Source organism: Pteropus medius, unplaced genomic scaffold (genome assembly GCF_902729225.1).
Source record: "Pteropus medius unplaced genomic scaffold, Ma_sr-lr_union100, whole genome shotgun sequence".
Taxonomy (NCBI): Eukaryota; Metazoa; Chordata; class Mammalia; order Chiroptera; family Pteropodidae; genus Pteropus; species Pteropus medius.
Genome location: NW_024346667.1, coordinates 5,561,496 through 5,582,925, shown reverse-complemented (window position 1 = coordinate 5,582,925; position 21,430 = coordinate 5,561,496). Strand labels below are relative to the sequence as shown.

Sequence of the window (21,430 nt, the reverse complement as noted above, 5' to 3'; positions counted from 1 at the left end):
AGTCTCACACTGGCCTGGCATGAAGTTGATTCGGTGGAGGCATTTATGGGCCCTGCCCTGCGCTTCTCTCCTGCAGTACAAACTCGGGGTTTGCCTTCTTCTTTGTATTTCTTAATCTAGGAAACAACAATAACAACACAGCATTATATAGCATTTCCTATGTGCCAGGCGCTCTTCTACAGGCCTACATATACAAATTTTTCTGTCACAACTTGTGAAGTAGACTCTTATTATCTCTATTATCTCCATTTTGTAGGTGAGAAACTAAGGCACAGAGTGGTTAAGTAACTTGCCCAAGACCCCACAGATAGAACACTAGATTCTACCAACTGCACACTTCGCCAGGTGGCCCGAGACTGTCAGTCCAGGTCTGCACCTGAAGAAAGAACGCATCTCCCCTTATCTCTTCTTCTCCATGACATCTGGCTCCCTGCTGCTGACCTGGCAGTTTTTTACTTGAACTTTAAGTGCCAGACTTAACATGATTGTAATCGGAAAGCACACCGATTCTAGAAGCTGTGAGGTTGCTTTACTCAGTAGATTTTGAAGTAGTAAGAAATAATAAAAAAGTTCAGGCTTTCTGCTCTCAAGCTATCAGGTCTGGACAGAAAATCTTTCAATGTTAGACATGGAAAAGACCTTAGAGGTCATATCATTTTATGACTTTATTTTATAGACAAGAAAAAAAGGCTCAGAGAGGTGAAGTGCCTTGTTCAAGGTTGTGAAACGTTTTCCAAAATTGCAGGTAGACTGTTTAGATGGTTAGGTCAGATAAGTGTTGTTGAAATACTACTATTAGGATCCTATCTAGTAATGGAAGTTGATATAAGATGTTAGTCTGGGGAGCTCCTACAACAACATGGGTTCATGTGACTTAATTCATATGTCAAAGTTACCTAGACAGATCCATTTCCACTACAGGGAATGCCATTATTTCTGGAACCATGACACATTCAGTAACTAAAAGTTGGTTATGCAGTACTGACATCCTCTTAAAAACAAGTTGTTAGTTTTATTTGTGCCACGGTGGCCTTTATTCAGTGTTTCCAATTTTGGTGTGCTTTGCATACATTTCTGATGGTCACTGTTACAACAGTGGCCAGCGTTCCCCTTCCGTTCACAGGGGGGAAGCGGGGGGCACAGAAGAGGTAGAAAAGCGGTATTTCTCAGCTGGTCAGGAGCCTGTCCAGAGACAGACTGCCGGGGTTTCAATTCCAGCTCTGTGCCTTACTGGGTTATCACCTGGGCAATCGTACCTTACCTATCTGTGCCTCAATTTCTCCATCTGTAAAATAGGGGTAATGATAGTACCTACACCCTCTGGGGCTGCTGGAAGGATTAAGTGACTTAACAAACACATAGCACTTGGGATAGGGCTTGGCATGTTATAGCACTAGATGAGGTTTATCTTCCATTTCTAGAAGCAGAATTACACTACAATCACTTCAGACTGTTATATGGAGCTGAAAAAGTACTTAGTACTTCTGCTTTCCGGACTGAGACGAGACCTTTATAACGTGATAGTTTTATAGCTTGAGTGGGACTTTAAAAAAAAAACAGTTTTTCTAAGGTCATCTACCAAGAAATTGACTTAATTTATTGAACTGCAATTCTTGCCAACCCTCTGAAGTCTACTTCTTTATCTTTTGCAACAACAAGGAAGAAAGAAAGTCATCAAGGAAGAGAAAAATTTTACTCCTTGGTCTGCATTTTGAATTCCCAAGTAGAAAATTTTAGTAATAAGTACAAACAAGTTAATGCAGTCACTATCTTAGAGGTTCACACAAATAATTTTCCAAATAGACTATAAGCTAGTATGTATAGAAGTCAGTAAAGGGACAAGGCCTGTATGTCCAAAGGTATGGAGACTCAAAAGAGAAATGATAAATTTTACTAGGTTTCCTATTGACCTTAACTTATCACCTGGTCGGGGTGTATAGGACAGGTATGTTTTGTAGGTCTACGTAGCAATAGCAGCTTCTTAATGACTATAGCTTGAGCCTTTATAGATTTTTTTCTAACCTTCCTACAGATGTCCTAAATAAGGAGAATTAAAACATGAAAAAAAATAGAAGTTTCCAAGTGAGTTCTTGCTTCTTCATCTTCAGAGACAGTACTGGAATTAGAGTCCAGTTTTAATTCTGGATTAACAATTTATCCCTCTCTGTTTCTAACACGTGAAATAAGGATGATCAGACTAATCCTGTTGTACTTTTATGTGAGATGCATGTAAAGTGAGTGCCAGTGATTATTCTCTCTTCTCTTTAGAAATATGAAATAATATTTTGATTAGAAAAAGTGCCCCCGCTGAGAAGACACCACATCATGGGCATGTGGTTTGGCTGTCGGTCCGTGTGGGATCAACAGAAGGCTCTTCTCACCCCAGGCATCCTTGAGCCAAGGCCTGGCTTGGCGAATCAGTCCCAACTCCTTGGGAGCCCCATGCACAACCATACATGGCAGTCCGATGTAAATGACGTAAAGGAGCCAGATGTGTGACCACCAGGGCAAAGAGCTTTCCAGATAGAGAAAACAGCAAGTAGAAAGGCCCCAAGACGGGAGTCAAGCCTGGTGGGCCTGGGGAACGTGAAGGCCCCCGCATTGAAGAACAGGTATCAAGAAGACTGGCAGAAGGTGAGGACAAAAACGGCGGGCAGGACCAGATCTCACAGTTCCATGCAGGACAGGGTAGGAGACTGGATTTTATTCTAATTGTATAGGAAACCACTGGAAGGTTTTATACATAGTCCGAATTCTATTTTTAAGAGGTCGCTTTGGCCATTGTACAACCAAGATGTAAGGGGTGAGAGTAGAAGCAGACGGTCCAGGAGAAGGCAATTAATTGTAGGAGGCTTTGTGAGGGGTGAGGTGCTTCCGTCAGGGTTGCGATCGAGAAAGGAGAGGTATGAGAAATAGTCTGGAGGTGGGCACCATAGAACTTCTTGATAGATTTACAGGATGTAAGGAGAAGAAGAATGAAATACGACTCCTTGGCTTTTGGCTTGAGCGACTGGGTAGATGGAACTGCCATGGACTGGAAGTTAGGAAGACTAGGGATGTGCAGGTTTGGGTAGGTGGAATCAAGAGGTTTTGGACATGTTAGGTTTGAGACTCTTTTTAGACATTCAAGTGGAGATGGCAGGTAGACAGTTGGATATATGAGTATGGGACTTCAAGTCAATGCTAAAATTATAATTTGGGACTTGTCAGCTTATGGATATTATTTAAAGCTATAGGGCTGGATGAGTTCATCCAGAGAGAGAAACTATAGACTAGCCAGAACCAAGCCCTGGGGTATTCTTAATATTAGAGATTGGGCATAGGAGGAAGAGGCTGCAAAGCAAATTGAGAAGGTAGGAGGAAAATCTCACAGATGGTACCCAGAGCTGCTTGTCGCACATGCCAAGAGTGCCATTACACAGACTTAAGATGATGGCCCTGGTGATACCACCATCCTTTGGAGAATAATTTGCTAAGTAATAAACACTATTTCTCTGCAGCTATCTAATTAGTATTTACTTTTGTTGCTTTTATCTATTTTGCTAATTTGATATAAAATGATGCACGATTGTTGTTTTAATTAACACTTATAAAATGAACCAAGTACTAGTTTGCTGTTTTCCTCTTGTCGTATGAGCATTCTGTTAATATCTTTGAGGCTAGTTATTGTTAATGATGATTGTTTAGTTTCATTTTTGTTTTGGTTGACTTATTTCTCTCACTTGGGATCGTTGTTGGCTAGAAGTAACAGAAAACTTTACTGCAGTAAGAAGGGGTTACTTTTGCTTACAGAACAAGATATCTAAGGCAGACATCCGTAATCCCTTAATTCCATCAAGGATCCGGACTTATTCTGCCTTTCTAATTAATCTGCCACCCTCAATTTTTTCCTCAGGCTTACATGGTGGCTGCAAACCTTTATTCCAGCAGGAAGAAGGATGCAGAGCAGAAGACTGCCCTAGCTGACTCTATTCGTTTTCATCAGGAAAACAATAGCTTTCTTTGAAGTCATGACAGTAGAAGTCTGCTTATATCTAATTAACTGGAGCTAGGCTAAATAGCAATGCCAAGTTGCAAAAGAAACTGGGAAAGTGACTACTGTTTTCTCATTCACTTATTCATTTAATCATATTTAAACATTTAATAGGACTCGAGGCATCCTGTATAAATCACATTCTAGCCTCCCTTTAAAAAAATTCTTTAATTTTAATTTTTAAGTTTAATTTTTTTGTCTAATTCTTTAAAAAACTTATTTAATTAAAAATTTTAACACACGACTTAATTTTAATTTATATACAGTAATATTTACCCTTTTTCACTATACAGTTTTATGCATTTCGAAACATAAAGATGACTGTTTTTAACTATGAACACCAGTACTCCTCCAAATTGCATGATATTCCCAGATGGAAAAGGACAATTGTTTAATACAACAGAATAGTTTAAGAAAGGAAAGAACTCTATCCAATGCACCGAAGCTTCCTGAGATGAAATGGAATAAAGTTAGATAAGAAGGGTCCCCTGAGTCAGGGGGCAGTCTGCATCTCAGGAGTATCTGACCCTAATCATTAGGCTTCTACTCTGCTCAGGACCTATTCCCTCCCAGCATTTCCGCCCAGGCAAGGGTGAGGCAATGATGGTGGTGGTGGTGTGATAAAACACTAGGTTTTGTTGTCAGATTGGGGTGAGGCCCAAAACGGATGGATAGATAAGCCAGCAAACAGCTGTTACAGGTACATTTGCATTAATCATTCCCATAAATGATGTGATAATGAATGATAATAGCTAATTCAAGTAATTGAAAATCAGTATCAAATTTATCATATTAATGAAAGGTCTGGCGTGCCCCTACATTGGCAATATATGATAATATCATTACTAGCATTTATTGAACATCTATACCAGATGCTTACTGTACATTATTTCACTTAATCTTCACAACCACCTTATGTCCCGGTGTGTTGAATCTTCTCTAGATTAGAGGTAGGTGATTTGGCCATGACATTCCACTATCAATTTTATGCAGGACTTATAGACTTGCTTGCTGTTCATCTATACTCATTAAGAAAAAAAGAACAAGGGTAAAGTAAGTCAAAGGCATGGTCAACATCAATATACAAGTGTAGATTCAGTCAATTTCAGGTTTTTAAAAAACATTTTAACTTACATGGATCTAATTTAAAATTGATATACTCCAGTGAGTTATCTTCTTAGTGCCTCTTTCATACTTTACTCTTGTGTATATAATTTGCACATAAGTTTATTCATGTTTACACTAAATATTTTTCAGTTAACGTTATTTCATATATACTTTTCCATAACTCTGCCACTATAACTTGGGTATTTCTCATCTTTTCCAGGCTTCAGTTTCTTCTGTAAAATGAAGCAGTTCATTTAACAGCTAAAATTTATCCAGCTTTAATATTCCACAACAACAGAATATCTACTTTCTACAGGGGAATGATGGAAATAGAGCACAAATGACACTGGAGTCTTCTTTGGAACAGAACTTTACTTCAAAACATAGATGCTACTTAATGGGCCATAACTTTCCTGTTGTTCATGAGTCAGCATGAAAAATACCTCCAGAGAAGGCTAAGTAGGTCAGATTTATCTAAGAAGACAGCTGTGTAATCCTGTATCCCTCTCCAACCCCCTGGCACCGCAGATACAGGTTTCTGGCTTTTTCAACAACAGTCTCATAGCATCACTCACTTTGTAAAGTCCTCAAGACCACACTTTGAAAAATCAAGCTGGCCTTTAAAAGGCTTCAGTATGAGGACAAAATAGAGCCGTAGTTACATATGGTCCACAGCTATTTTCTCTATCTCTTAAGTCATTTCCATTGATTCTGTGATACTGGTTAGTATGGGGAAAAAAGTAAAGTTATTTAAAAAATAGTGAAAAAGTTTTGTACTTTGACTTTTTCTTCAATCTGTTTAATAAATCCTGTCAGGGCCATCAGTTTCTGCTTGCTTTCCTATCTAAGTAGTATGGTCATAAGAGGACTTAAAAATGCATGTTGTAAATAACTAGGCCAAATGAGAGAACTTTCACTTAAAAAAAGAAAACTTTGACGGTGCAGTAACTGCCTACGTGAGCCGTGCAAGTATTCTTATCATGAGACCCCCTTAACACTGGGACAACCTTCAGAGCTCAAGGGGCAAATAGAAACCTGGAGAAAAGACATGAAGAGAAAAAAGGGACACATTAGGATGGGACTGGAGATTCTTACTAAGGAAATAAACAGGGTAGCAGGGAACAGAAAAAAGGCAAGGAACAAGAGAGAATACTGGAGTTAATGCAAACTGAGGTGTTTTTTCTTTTTTCACATCGAAGACTTCTATTTTTGCTAATCTTCTTAAATATTAAGTTCTGGCAAAGCAATTAGGCTATTTAAGCTTATTTAGAGTTTTGTCCAGACGCAGCGTGAGGCTGGGCTCACAGTACTGTATTATATCCTTAGGAGAGAGAGGATTCGTAATTGATTTAGTCCTTCTCCGGCATCTGTCCTGCTATTCGACCACCGCTTTTCCATTGTCTAGACTGTAAGGCACCAGAAGCAATTAAGCAGAGGATCAATGTAAGCAGACAGGTGTGCCCCGGTCACTTCCCCTCTTTACTCCTCATATTCTCTGAATTTCATATAAGCTACTCTGGAAGCAGCAAATTAAGGGGGAAAAAAATGTGAATATTGTCAATACTTCCAGGTGATGCACATCGATTCCTGAATAAATGCTTGTTCCTGATATCGCTGGCAAAGACGTGATATTAAAAGACATCTCAGATCTTAGATGTACTTCTTGGTTCAAGACATCAAAAAGTGGGGCTAGAAAATATATTTCTAATATTGCTTATATTATCCTGTTATGTTAGAAACAGGCAACTAACCCACGTCCTCCACCCCCACCATGTTTCAGAAGAGGCTGGCTAAATTTTGCAACTTGAATCGAAGGGGAGTATTTGCAGGATCTTTGAAGCTATAAATCGCCTAGGAAGAGGCTTCCCCACCTGTCACAACCTGGACCGTCTCCACAGAGGGCGTCGGGCGCACCACCGCCACGCGGCGCTGAGGTCAGCCTCTCGGGGCTTGGGAGAGCTCTTTTTATTCTAAATTACAGACTATGCAGCCACCGGATATCCTCGCTGCAGCACTGGCAGTAGCCATGTGGCTGCACTCGCGTTTCCTGACAACCACTGTATTATTTCCACTAATATCCTGTCTCGGGCCTCTCGCTGGGCGACTCCTCACTCCCATCACCCATCGCCGCTCCCCTGCCCGTGGGTAATAACCCGACCGAGGCCCGTGTGCCCAAACAAAGTGGACCTCTCCCGAAAGTTGTCGAAATCGCACTTGGCGACAGTGGCCTGATAGTCTCTCCCGACAGTCTAAGTCACGGCCGCAGAAAGTGCCTGGGCCCCGCAGATTTGGGCAAAAAGCTGCGGGCGCTGCGGGGCGTGCCCGCAGCCATGCGCTCCACGCAGGGGTGGGGCGCCCGCGGCTGCGGCGTTCGCATTGTCCACGTTCCCCGCACCCCGCCGCGTTCCGTCCCCCCCTATCTGTGGCGCACACGCGCGCAGGGCGAGCGGCGCGCCCGGGGCTAGAGCTGCAGCAGCTGCGGCGGCGGCGGCGGCGGGGGCGGGGGTGGCAGCGCGGGGCGGGGCGGGCGGCGCGGGGGCGGGTCCGGGGCGAGGCAGCCCGGGCGCCAGCGAGCTAGCGGCGAGCGCGGCGAGCACCGAGAGGAGCGCGAGCAGCAGCATGGCGGGGCTCCGACGCCCGCAGCCGGGCTGCTACTGCCGCACCGCCGCGGCCGTGAACCTCCTGCTGGGCATCTTCCAAGTCCTCCTGCCCTGCTGTCGCCCGGGAGGGGCTCAGGGACAAGGTCAGCCTTGCGCGGCTCTGCTGGCTTTCCCTCTCTACCCTGCCCCCCCCCTTCTCTTTCTTTTAAGGAACTGCCGAAATCTATTAGAGGGCAAGGGGAGGGGAGGAAAGGGAAAGGGGCAGGAGGAGGAAGGAAAGCGGTTGCAATTCTGGCTGATAACATTCTCTAACCGCAGCGTCCCCATGCAAACAGAAAGCTGGGAAGTCGCGGGGCTCGGGGACCGCGGCGCGGACCGCTAGCCGCGCGCGTCCGGGAGCCTTTGTGCGCGGGCCCCCGGCGCCCCAGGCGCAGCCCCCGCTTTGTGTGGCGCGCGCTGGGGCCCCGCTGCGGCCCGGCTTCCTGCAGCTTTGTTCCCCGAGCCTGGCCGCCCAGGACTCATTCTGCAGATGCCAGCCCCAGATGCTGCGGGATGCGAGCGCAGAGTGGCCTGCGGGGTGGCTTCTCCCCACCCGCCCCCCAGCACGACACCTTCAGACCCTGCACGCGTCGGCTCTCTGTCACTGGGGCCGCCGGTTTACACCCCTCCATTGTGTTCTTATCCTCGGGTGTCCTCTGCTTCTAGAAGGAAAGGGAGGCTTGTTTTGGTGAGGCCGGTGCATGGGAGACGATAGGGAAACAGGAAGCCTTTCTTTTCCGTGCATTAAAAACGCGGTGTGTTTTTTGGTGTTCGTGCAGCGGTTGAGCCTTTGCCGAACGTGGTGGAGCTGTGGCAGGCAGAAGAAGGGGAACTCCTGTTGCCTACTCAGGTGAGGACGACCAGGTGACAGGGCGGGGGTGGGTGTGCGAGAGGGGAGAGGCTGGGAGGCCGCCGGCCCCCAGGCGGCACAGGCGTGCGGGCCACTTTGCAAGGCAAATAAACGGTCGGGCAGAGCCTGAACACCTGGCAATGGTGGCCTTCGAGGCCTCCTCCCGGGCCATGTGACGGCGTGAGTCACGCCTGCCCCAAGTTCAGGAGGTGGGAGCTGAGGCCACCTCAACAGGGCCGCGGCCAGCCTCTGCCGAGCATAGAGGAAAGGGCGGGCCCCTCGGCCAGCCGTGGTCCTGGATGGGCGAGAGACATGTGCCCTGTTCTCCAAGTGAGCTGGTGCTATGTGCCTGAGGACCACAGGAATATTGATTTCAGGAATGTTAGTGAGTGCTACTTGCTATATTAGCGTTAAGTAGCTTTGGGATGAAGAAGGGACTTTAAAAGGATTGTAATCTTGGATTTTTTTCGAGTTCCTTTAATTTGTGTTAGAATACAGCCCTTTAAGATCTCAAATTTCCGGTTGGGGGGTTCCCCCCCCCATGATATAATGATTACATGTGGAAAAATAATTCCTAATATTTTATCGGAATCTGTGGCATCATATAGGGTTTATTGCAGCAATAGACAGTATTGCAAAGCTTTTGTGTGTAAGGTTTAACTTTTAGGAGAAATTCTCACTGATTTCAGATGTACACATTTAAATATAATATTGTTGACTGTTTTTCAGCAGCGACAGTACTGACCTCAAGTGTGTGTGTGTGTGTGTGTGTGTGTGTGTGTGTGTGTGTGTTTCTGGGGAGGGAGGAGCGGTTTGAATTATAAGAGAATATTCAGTTTGTGTGCCGTAATTTTTGAGATGTTCATTACTTCCCACATTGGTGGCAGCACTTAATTCTATGCTGTCTCTTGTGGCTGTTTAGAAAAACAGGATGTTTAGCTGTAATTTCGCTGGAAAGGCTGTGCAGTTTTACATTTCAATTTTCTCCCTCCTATGTGAAGCATTTAGAGTGCTGGTTTTGAGATATTTGGAATATTCATTTTAACCAGGGCTAATGAATAACAGCTTCAAGGCGGAGAGGTGATTTTTAGAGGAAAATTTTCCTGGACCTTTGGTGAAGGCCAGCAGGCTGAATAAGACCAGTCCTTTGAGAGAAAAGCCCCAACAGGATGGGGAGCAAATGGTTTGCCCTTCTCTTAAAAATTTATTCCCAAGTGGATTTTTTTTTTCTTATTATAAATAACAGATGTGTATTGTTGAAGGTTTGGAATCTGCAACAAGATAAACAAAATAGAAGTTGTGCATAATCCTACTGAGAGAGCCACACTTAACATTTGCCATATTTACTATTAAAAATATAGTTATATTTGTGTATATCAGAGTTGTTAAACAGCCACATTAGTGACATTTTGGGCTGGAGAATTCTTTGTTGTAGGGGGGCTGACCTGGGCACTGTAGGATGTCAAGCAGCCAGAGCATCTCTGCCTCTACCCACTAGATCCCAGTGGCTTTCACTCCTCCCTCACTACTTCTCACTTGCGACAGCTAAAAATGTCTCCGGACATTGCCAAATGTCCCTGGGGAGCAAAATTGCCCGGGTTGAGAAGCACCGGTGTACATCTATATGTATTCACATTTGCATTTTTACTCATTTGTAGCCTCTGCCTCTTATTGGTGGTTAGTGTTGAAAGCTAACCCAGGCTGAAAGGAAAGTAAATTATAGACTCTCATTTGGTACAGCATTAGTCGAAGATGTAGGCACTGTGCTCGTAGGTGAAAATGTCAAGGCCTATGATATTTTACTTATAGGCTCTGACGTTATTTTACAAAATTATTAATTTATAGTTTTGTTTTGTTTATATGGATAATACAATTTTCTTTCATAAAAGATGTTAAAATTTAGAAGCTGTCTTTTGGAATACTATCGAAGCATTGATAGCTAAGCTATTTTAATCAAAGCCGTAATGAAAGTGAAACTGGTAAAGTAATTTTTTAAACACTTCATTTTTATCTATACGTATATCTTTTAGAGGCTGTTTTACTTTATCTGAATGTACCTGGGTGGGGATGAGGATATATATGGATCTCTCTATATCTTAACTGCATACTGTATACACACACACACACACACACACACACGTTTAAATTGCCTACATGTATACACACAGTATATGCTATATGTATATGCATATATGTGTATATATACCCACGTCGTGTATATATATAAACTGCAGAGTGTTCTGAAAGTTATTTTTAGAGAATTCTTTTAAAAATATTTTGAATTTTTTTAAGAAAAAGTTCCCTCGTGTGTCATGGAGTCTGTTGAAAGGGAATATTTATAGTTGTTATTTAAATTTGAGGGTTTTCTGCTTAATTAACTTGTAAGTCAGGTTTCTTTCATTCAGGAAGACTGAAAGATGGCTTCAGAAGCTAAGGTTTTTCAATTATAGGTGAAACAGCATCAGAAGTTGTAGCAGTAAAAAATTGAATACTAACATTTGCCAATGCTAATTACTTATTCAGTTATTTTAGAAATGTTTTCTGTTGATTGGGTCTTTTTCTTTCTAATGGATCTCTAAGTGATCAAGAACTTGAGTAATGCACCATTAGTAAAACCAAATATAACAGCTGAGTTATTCTACACTGTCAGACCCTCTGGCCAGGCTTCCAGGGTTTGACTCCAAGCTCCATCCCTTTTTACTTCTTTGTCCTCAGTTTCTTCATTTGCAAAATGGGGGTGGAAATGGTGCTGATCTCAGAGGATTTTGTGAGGATTAAGTGCGTTGAATTTAGTAAGCACTTAATACACGTTACCTGTTATTTTGGCAATATCTCAGCTGTCCCCTGAATTTGGTTCTTGTAGAGCATGGAACAGCTTTCCTTCCTTGAAGGGGCTGAACCAGTGCAGATAACTTGGGACTATTATGTGCCCTCCAATTGCACAGATAAGTTATTCGTGTCTTTTTGTTATATACTCTCTTATGTTGTATGACAGCTTGGTGTAGGAACATGAAAACTGTCCATGATGATAATGAGAAGGAAGAAAAAACCATTCTTAGATTTACAGAGTTTTTCCTTTCCTCTGACTCTGCTTCACGTGACACGTGCTTCACCACACTGAATCCAAAGTGGCGATGGTGTAGAAACCAAAAAGCATTTTCATTAGCTTACTGTCCAGAAGTATATGCGTGTATGCGAGACCCTGCTTTGTGTCCCTTCTTACTTCACCTTCAAGGTTAAAAAGCTGTAGTTCCCTGTGATCCACTTGACCTGCTCTGGCCCTGAGGTCTTCACGCATTCTGACCTTGGCTGCTGCTCTGGTCCGTTGTCTGGGACACTCACTCTAGCCTGACCCTTGGCTGAGCAGGCCCAACATATTATCTGTTGAATGAAAGAACAGATGCTATTGCCCTGCTTTTCATACAGGTCCTTCTCGACTCCTGATATGGCATGGCACTGTCATCATTTCTGTCTCTTTGAATTTCTTGAGTGTCTGGCTTTGTTGTGTGTGCCTTGTTGCCCTAACTAGGTTCCCCTGAAGGGAGTTTGGGCTTCTAAGTTTGGTGTTCCCTTTGTGTATGCAGTAGGCATTCATTAGTTAGCCCGTGAGTTCTTCCTAATGGAAGAGAGGCAGTTGTCACTGTGTTGTCTTGTTCCTCTATTTATAGGTTATTCATTTCTGAAGATGGCAGGCTGAATGCCTTAAGCATTGGTTTCTTATTATTGTTTAATCACGTTTTTATATCAGTTCTGGCAGCAAGAAAGTCAGTCTAGAATTTGTTCTTTTAATCCAGTCAGACTTTGCTGAGATGTGAAGCTTTGCCTCTGATGCCCCTGGATAGGTTTGGGACGTGGACATGGCTGCTGAGTAAGAGCAGCTGCTACAGACTCTCGTTGGTCTGGACTAGGATGGTGGCAGGCTCCGAGCTCCACTGGCCGTGTTTGTTCATCTAGCAAACACCTAGCACGGGCCCGGCCTCGGATACAGTCGTGAATAAGAAGGTCTCTATCTTTAAAAATCTCGTGTCTTGTTAAATTTACCCCCTTAAGCCTGGGAGTAAATAACGGAAATTGATAGAAAGTGAAACAGGAAATGGTACACTGAGTATGAGAATTCTTAATTGTCTCAGGTACTGTGTTATGTAATGGCATCTTTCTCCAGTCGTTGATTCATTAACTTGTATTTGGAAATCTTTTTGTCATAGAGTTTTATTTTTGGTTTAATCTACTTCCACTGTTAACATAAAAAATAATAACTATCATGGGTTCGATACTAACCAGCATTGTTTAAGCCCTTTATAAGTATTAACACATGTTAATACACCAAAAACTATGAAGTTTTAGGTCCTGATTTTACAGATGAGGAAATTGAGGCACGGAGTCATTAAATAACTTGCCCAAGGCCTTAAGAAAGTGACAGTGCTGGGATTTGAATCTGCGAGGTGTTTAGCTCCAGAGCCCATGCTTTTGGCCGCTATGCTGTTGTATGAGTTTTAGCACAATTGGGCCAGGTCAGTATTGTGGTGATAAAGTTCTTGTTTCTGAGGGAAATAATTTTCATGTTCTGTTTTGATTTAGAAAAATTTGCTTTATGAAGTTTTCAGAAATAGTCATATCCACTAGTATTTTAAAATTATCTTTATTAAAACATTTTTTATTGAGGTATAATTGACATTAGCTTCAGGTGTACAACATAATGATCTGATATTTGTATATATTGTGAAATGATTGCCAGGGTAAGCCTAGATAACATCTGTGATGGTACATAGTTAGGAAATTTTTTTTCTTGTGATGAGAACTTTAAGATTTATTTTTTTAGCAACTTTATGCAATATGCAGTACAGTATTATTAACTGTAGTCACCGTGCCATACATTATATACGTATGATTTACTTATTTTATAATTGGAAGTTTGTGCCTTTTGACCACCTTCCCCCATTTTGCCCATCCCCACCCCAACCCCCGCCTCTGGCGGTGGGGGGGAATTATAGGATTTGGCTCCTGCCCTTTGAGAACTTGGTGTTGTTGGGGAGATAAGGCTGGTAATACCCTGAGATAACATCCAAGTGCTGAAATGTGGGAACTCAGAGGAGAGAGGAGGAACAGTGTGTATGAGAGGCGTCTGTCTGTTAAGGCCCCTGAGAGATCTGCATTAGCAGACAGGTGACTGGGGCCTAGCCTAGAGCCTCACTCACATGGGCAAAGATTCAGTGCTTTTATGCTGATGGTTTACATTGGAGCCCAGAGCCCCTGCTGAAGCATGGTTGTAGCGACTGAGATAGGTATCAAGGTCAGTTGACAGTGGCTCAATTCCAGGTTAAGGAGCTGGAGTAGAGCTGACTAGCAGTTAGGGAGCCATGGTAGGTTCTTGAGCAGAGAGTAGCACAGTGACATTGAATGCTGGGTCCATACCATGTGCATGGTAAGTAATGACTGATGTCGAGGAAGATTGGTCTGGCAGTGACACCCAGGATGGGTTGAAGGCTAAAGTCACAGAGAAGAAAGAAAGCCCCATCTGTGATGGCAGTGGAGGCCTGGGGTACTGATGGTGCGGGCCAGTTGGCTCACGGAAGGGATGGAGAAAAATGGACAGGTCTGAACTGTCATTTCAGATGAGTGGGTGGGTCTTTGATGGTTGGGGGTGAAGGGAGGAGAGCAGTATAGGATGACCCTAAAGGTTTGCGGGTCTGGGAGTGTGATGGTGGTGTCTGACAGAGGGAGCCTGGTTAGAAGAGAAGCCACTTGTCAGGGATCCCTGATGTTGATAAGTCTGATGCTGGTCGTAATTGTTTCTGGGGAGACAAAGTGCATGTGCCCTGGAGGCATCTGGCAGTAGGGCTGGAGCTGTAAGTTAGTTCACGGACACGTGGTGGAGTACTAAGCATGTGCCGTGCTGACCAAAATCGCGTGAGGCTTGGCTCTTGCGGAAAGATAGGCATTTATTGAGTGTGATGTAACTGAGTGAGAAGTTGGGACCAGAGATAGGGATTCGGGCCCATGGTTACAAGCGAGGGCTAACTTGTGGAATTAATGTAGGGGAGTCGGCCCCGGGGGACTGCCAGTGACATAGGAAGAGGGCCGTGAGGCAGTATTACCAAGAGAGCCAAGAATCAGAGAGAAGCCGGAGGAACAGAGCGGGTTGGTGTTCCTGAAGCCAACAGTGATGAGCTTCTAGAAAGAATAGTCAAGATCGCGTCCATCAGGCAAGTGTAGTATTTAATTGGATCTGCCCTTGTGTTCGTTTCTAGAGCCTTCCCCGGTACATGGCACATGGTCTGATTTTGGTGTAAATCTGGAAGATTTTGGAATCACTTTGAGCATGATATATATGCCATTTATAATATTTATCAGCCTTTTCATGTTGATGTCAGACTAGATCAGGTATTCATTTAGGGGATTCTGAGCAAAACTATACGTTTTCTATATTTGGGAATTTTTATTATCATTAAACTTTACCTCGTGTGATAAACATTAAAAAATGCTCTTGGAGAGAAGTGATGTAAAACTAATTTGAGAGTATGTTTAGGTTGTAATTTTAAACAGGTGGAATTCTTACAATGAGTATCTAGGAGGTCACTTGACAATTTATGGCTTTTAGTAGTGTCATTAATAGTGTCGTTCTTTCAATAAATATTGAATGCCCGCTGCGTGTCACACACTTCTGTTTTAGACATTCATTACAAGTTCATCACCTCTGTGAGATTTGAAGAACTCTTTCTTTTAGAGATTTCGTGTTCCTTTGAAGCAACTGTTAAAGCATGTTTTTTTTTTCAATAGGGTGATTCTGAAGAGGATATGGAGGAGCATTCTCAAGAACAGAGGTAAGAAAAAAATGGAAGCATTTACCTGCTAGATTTCTCTGTGCACTTTGGATACCATCTGAAGTCTTGTGTATGTCTATGTTTATGTATTTAATATTATCTGTAATATACCTTTCTCTTTGGCATTTGGGGTATCTACACTCTTTAATATGATTTTGTTTGAAAATAAGTTTATACAGAAGGCTGTTAAATACACACACACATACACTCATTCTCTCTCTCACTCTCTCCCTCCCTCCCTCCTTCCCTCCACCAACTTCTCTTCTCCCGTGGCATGCTTATACCTAACTCCGTGTTATTCACAAACAGCCACTGAGCATCAGGCACTGTGCCGAGCGCCAGATACAAAACGCCAAACAAGGCGTTGTTGTGTGTAGTGGGGGAGTCAGGCAGTGCTGCAAGCAAAACAAAATAGTTATGCTTTTATAAGAACTGTCAAGAATTAGATGGCTGTGGTAGAGAATAATGAGGTGATGGGGTGATCAGGTGAGGTCCCTCTTAGCAGGTAGCATTTAAGTTGAGGTCCAGAGGATGCGCAGGAGTGGCCTCACAGCAAGCAGAGGGAGAGCACTGTGGGCAGAGGGAATGGCAGGTGCAAAGGCCCTGAGGTGGGAAGCACTGGCAGCCGTCCAGGAACTTGGAGAAAGCCAATGTCGTTTGTGGAATAGTGAGATGAGGTAGGACCTTAGAGGTCAACAGTAGGGATTTGAATTTAATGTTTTAATAAAATAAAATATAGTATTGTGGTGTGAGTTGTTCAAGGATTTTAAGCGGGGGGCTAGCAAATCGAAAGATGTAAACTATATTTTTAAAAGAGAATAATACTCTGGTCATGGGGCAGTCTCAGTCAGAATGGAATATCTGATCCCTTAGAAGTACTTGAAGACTCAGTGGTACCTGAACACAGGAATAACTTTTTAGGAAATCAGCTTCTAGATTCCCAACATCCACATATTTTCCTAAAAAATGACCTACCTGAGGTTGTAAGTTATGCTTCTCCACTTTAAAAAAGAAAGACATCTTACCCAGCCCTGATCCTACTGTGTGTTTCCTTTTGGGCATTTGAAATACTGGTATTGGTTAGGAGAAAGTGGTTAACTCTGATTGGATGAAAAACTCCTTTGTTCCTCTGGTGATTTTCAGATCTCTACTTCCATTAAAATTGATGGAGGACCCATTCAAATTGGCAGTTGTTAGATCATTTTTAATGCTAGATCACTGTGATTTTTGGATAAAACACTGAGGGAGTTCAGAGAATATAGGTAGGGACAGTGCTGTAACAAAGCTCCGTCTACTCACGTCTGTTTGTGTAAACTCGCTTTGTGCATGCTTACATTAAAAAACAGTTATAATAAAGGACAAGGAAAATAAGATTAAATTGATGCTAACATCCTCTCTTATTCCAGCAGTAAGTAATAATTATATGGACCAATTAGGGGGGTAAAAGACAGTTTTCATTAATCGCATTAAAGGATACATTTTTCAATTAAATTTGATTTGTGTTTAATTACCTATTAAAATTTGTAAAATTTATTGATCAATTGCATACTAATAAAATTATAATGATAACTCATTTCAGAAGAAAAAAAATTAACACTAAGATCCAGTGGTCACAGGAAATTTTTAAAAACCTGAAATTTCAATTTATACCCCTAGTTTTGTTGCAAAAGGCTTTGAACATAAAGATATATTAGGTTAAAATTCTTTGAGGGAATATCCAGCAATATAGAAAAGCCTATCTGTATATTTTAAAAAATGAGTGATGATGGATATTATTGCACTGGTATTTAGATTCCATGGAATATATTTTAAAAAGTGATTGTGAGTTTTATTAAAAATGTCAATATTTACAATATTACCTTCTTGGCGACCATTTAAACTCAGCATAAAATTTTAAATAGGGGATAACTTAAAGTTCAAAATTTGTCACAATCCTGTTTGGGTGTATGGGAGCAAGAAAAGGTTCAGGCTAGCTGGCAGTAGAGGGGCTGGAGGGACATGGCAAGTTCTGAGATGAATTCTGGGTTGGAACAGTTCCATCACTGGTTGAATCGGTTGTGGAGAGAGGAAGGGAAAGAAGTCATGGAGGGCTTCTAGCGTTTGGCTTTGAGCATCTGGCGGGATCATGACTGTGATGGGAGAAAGGATTTAGTGGGAGGAAAATCAGGAAGTCTGATGGGTCATTTCTTAGAAATCTCAACTTGATTTGACATGTTCAAGCGTAGCTGGCAGGTAGGCAGGTGATGATGTGAGCGTGGAGCTAGGACGGCCTGGGCCGCATCTCTGGGGCTGGGCGGGTCCGGCCTGCGGAGAGTCTTGCTGCATGTGCTTTTGAGTTTGTCTCTTTGGCAAATGCAGTTCTCTCCTTTCTCATTAATTAGAACTCGTTTGTGTTCACCAGTTTTCTGTCCCACTTAAAGGTATTAGTAGACTTTAATCTTACTGGTTTTTTGACACTGTCAGATTATCAGCAGAGGTGTGTGTGGGGTGAGGAAGAATTGTGTCAGTGATTTAGAACAGTGGCTTTCAAGCTTTCTGACAGCAATTTCGAGTAAGAGATACATTTTACCTCACGATTACTTATTCACCCACAGCCATATATGTGGATGTATGACTATACGCATGCTTATTTATTAACAAAATGGCACCTAACCTTACTACCTGTGATACACTCTTATTTTTTTGTTTGTTTGTTTATATATAAAACCTTTTCATTTTAACCATTTTTAAGTATACAGTTCTGTGGCATTGAGTGTGTACACATTCTTGTGTAACCATCATCACCATCCATTCACAGAACTTTTCTATTTCATTAAAAAAGAAAAGGCTGGTTGCCACTTCTGGATTGATTTGAAAATGCCTTAATTAGATCATCCCTCATTGACATAGTATTCTAATCTTCCAAATAGCAAATATTCCAGTATTTTGCCATTATTTTATCCCTTTTAACTTGACTTCCAAGCATCTTTGTTTTCTTTTGGCTTTTTTTTTTGTTGAAATTTATTCTTTATGTGTAAAGACAAGATCATGACATGGGTTGGATGCTGTTATTAGAAATCTTTTTGTGTCCATTTTCTGAAAATGTAGATTGTGAAGTTCTCTCCAGAGAATTATCTCTGTAAGTGTAATGTCCTGTGATGGGTAAATTTGTCACCTAAATGCTTATCGTCTATTTATCTTTACTGTGTAGTTTTTTGTTTTTTTTTTTTAATGAAAAATTTATTATCCCCAAAGCTCATATCATGTCTCACTACTTTTAAAATAAACCTTTTGCTTTAGAATAGATTTAGTTTTACAGGAAGCTGTAGAGATGGTACAGAGTCCCTATTTACCCCTCAGGCAGTTTACCCCAGTGCTAACATCTTATGTTACCGTGGTCTGTTCCTCACAACTTAGAAACCAGTTGATACATTGCTATGAACTAAATAAACCCCACACTTCATTTGGATTTCATTAGTTTTTCCCTAATGTCCTTTTTCTGTCCAGGATCCTTACTTTTAATTGTCATGTCCTCCGAGGATCTTCTTGGTTGTCCCAGTTTGTCACTTTCCTTGTTTTTGAAACCCTGACAGATCTGACGAGGACTGGACAGGTGTTTTGTAAAATGTACCTCCGTTTGGGATTGTCTGATGTGTTTTTTCACGGTTAGATTGGGGTGGTGGGTTTGGGGAGGAAGACCACAGATATAAATTGCCATTCTCATCACATATCACCTCTCTGCTATCACCATGATATAATATCACTTTGATGTTGACCTTGATCACCTGGCCGAGGTACCGTTTTGTCAGGTTTTTCTGCAGTAAAGTTATTCTCTCTCTCACCTCATTCCACGTTACACTGTTTAGAGGCAAGTCGTTAAATAGGATTAAGCTCCACCTTCATTATTTAGAATTCTTTTGTATGGGAGACTTGTCTTTTCTCCCTCATTTATTTATTTATTTCGTTCAATACTAGATTTGCCCTGTTTTAATGTCATTTATCCTTAATGTTAGTTATGAAGTTATTAGTATCTCCTTACACATTTTCCAAACATTTTTGTGATTTTCATTTTAATTGCTACCCTACAATGCCAACTGTCAGTAATATTAAGATGGCTTTGAAGGCAGTAGAGCCAACACGTATGAATTCCAGAAAAAGAATATATCGTCTCTGAGAGACCCAGATAGCGGAGCAGCTATTACCTGGGGACTCGATAAATAGATTTCACCATAGAACAGTCTCAGTATGTCCCAAGAAAAGTGCAGGTGGCACCTACATCTGTCTCGAGAGAATCTAGGTAGTGAAGAGGCTCTGTGTCTCACCCTCCAGACTGCCCACGGTGGGGCCGGAAGCAGACCACTGTTCATTCTGGGGTTGAGGGTTCTAGAGTAGCTAGCCTGTGATCTCACACACAGTTTGGGAAAGCTTTCAGGGTAATTGGCCTCATTGAAGATTTTGTTTATATTATCTTGACCTCATCTTCGGCAAATGCTGTGTAATCGTATTTGGTTGAAAGCCAGAAGAGCAATATTTGAAAAACTTTCTTCCTTCTTTCCTCTCCATCCCCATTTTTCTCCTGGGTGTTCTCAGATATCAGCAGTAAGCTGTTGCTTTGCTGAGAAAGATTGCTGTTGGGGATTTGGTGATGAGAGCGAATGAGGGCTGACATCAGCTCTTACTAGAATTGAACACTCTGGGAAGCTTGGCTGGCTCTGTGCATATCTCTGATAAGCCTTTTTAGGGTATGTTCGTTAGAATGTGAAAAGTTTAAGCAATGACAAAGTATAAATAGTATATTATTTCAGCTTTTTAAAATGGTTATATAAAAAAAATCATACATACTGATTGGCTAGGTACAGTGTCTGTGGAAGGTTTGTTTCTTCGTTTTAACTGTGCTTTTATCTGATTAGTAACAGCAGCAAAATGTGTTTTCCTGAAACCATTTACATCAGTTAAAGGCAGATTCTAAGAGTCAGAACATGAAGAAAATCTTGTTAACCTTTCAGCAACACACTGAAAGATATACTTGCAGACAAAAATGACCTAATCTTAAAGGAAACTTCCTTTTGGCAGTGAAGGGGATCTCAGTCCCCACAGGGACTGGAACTGCTTTTCACTTTTCTTTGTTCTCATTCAGAAATTGAAGCTATGTTTTCAGCACGACTCCAAGTTCTTGACCTGTTGATAGGATGGTCGATTTTTAACCTGAACGTGTCTCTTCGGGGTTCCACTGTTCTCTTCCCATCTGTCATTTCCCTAGGTGATCTCGCTTGCTCTCCCGGGTTTTTGTAGGAGAAACTCGAACTGGGATTGTACCTTCCGTGCAGGAGGTCTCACCTGTTCAGCTGCCCACAGAGAGCTCCCTTTAGCCTTCAGGTGCTGCTGAGTGTGACCTGAACGCAGCTGTTGGGCTCAGAGCTCTCTCGGCCCTCCCACAGCTGCCCCTCTTCTGCAGAGCCCCTCTGGTGAAAGTCAGCACTCTGTGAGTTCATTTGCATAAGCCAGAAATCCGGATGCCCCCCTCGACTCTCCCATCTCCCCCTCCCCGGGAGGTCATCAGGTATGGCTGGATCTTCATGCGCTCTCCCGCCTCATTTTGCAGCTATCCGAGCCTGTTCTCCACACACCTACTCGAGTAACGTGTCTAAACCATACATCCTCCCCCGTCATTCCGCTTACAAACAGCCTTTTGTGGAGCTCCTTACCTGCAGGATGAAGTGCAGATGCCTGAGTGTGGCACAGAAGGCCTTTTGTGATGAAGGCCCTGCTCACCTCATGCTCACCTCATGCTGTCCTCCCCTGCTTCTCACAGGGTGCCCCGCTTTCTTTTTCTTTGCTGAAACACCTCTCTCCCGTAGCTGAGCCCTCCCTCACCTGACTCACACCGCGAGGCTGCTCCACGTCTCAGCACAGGGCACTTACTGCTCTGTTTGGAAATCACTTTCTCAGGATACTCAAGTTCCTTGAGTCTGTGTCTCGGATCAGCTGAGTCCCCCACCAC

At 42.5% G+C, this 21,430-nt stretch overlaps 2 protein-coding genes across 4 annotated transcripts in view; both read left to right on the top strand.

Moving 5' to 3' along the window:
- MND1 (meiotic nuclear divisions 1) overlaps nucleotides 1-5,964 on the top strand; it is an 80,105-nt gene extending 74,141 nt beyond the window's left edge. The window contains exons 11-12 of the transcript XR_005655645.1: nucleotides 2,269-2,634; nucleotides 5,361-5,964. The gene's annotated coding sequence lies outside the window, so the exon portion shown is untranslated. The remainder of the gene's footprint in view (nucleotides 1-2,268; nucleotides 2,635-5,360) is intronic.
- Nucleotides 5,965-7,704: 1,740 nt separating this feature from the next.
- The window catches only part of TMEM131L (transmembrane 131 like), a 136,608-nt gene continuing 122,882 nt past the window's right edge, over nucleotides 7,705-21,430 (top strand). For all 3 annotated transcript variants that reach the window (XM_039875925.1, XM_039875924.1, XM_039875923.1), the window contains exons 1-3: nucleotides 7,705-7,883; nucleotides 8,559-8,629; nucleotides 15,407-15,450. In XM_039875925.1, the coding sequence (XP_039731859.1) occupies nucleotides 7,760-7,883; nucleotides 8,559-8,629; nucleotides 15,407-15,450 (239 nt within the window). In that variant the 5' untranslated portion in view covers nucleotides 7,705-7,759. The remainder of the gene's footprint in view (nucleotides 7,884-8,558; nucleotides 8,630-15,406; nucleotides 15,451-21,430) is intronic.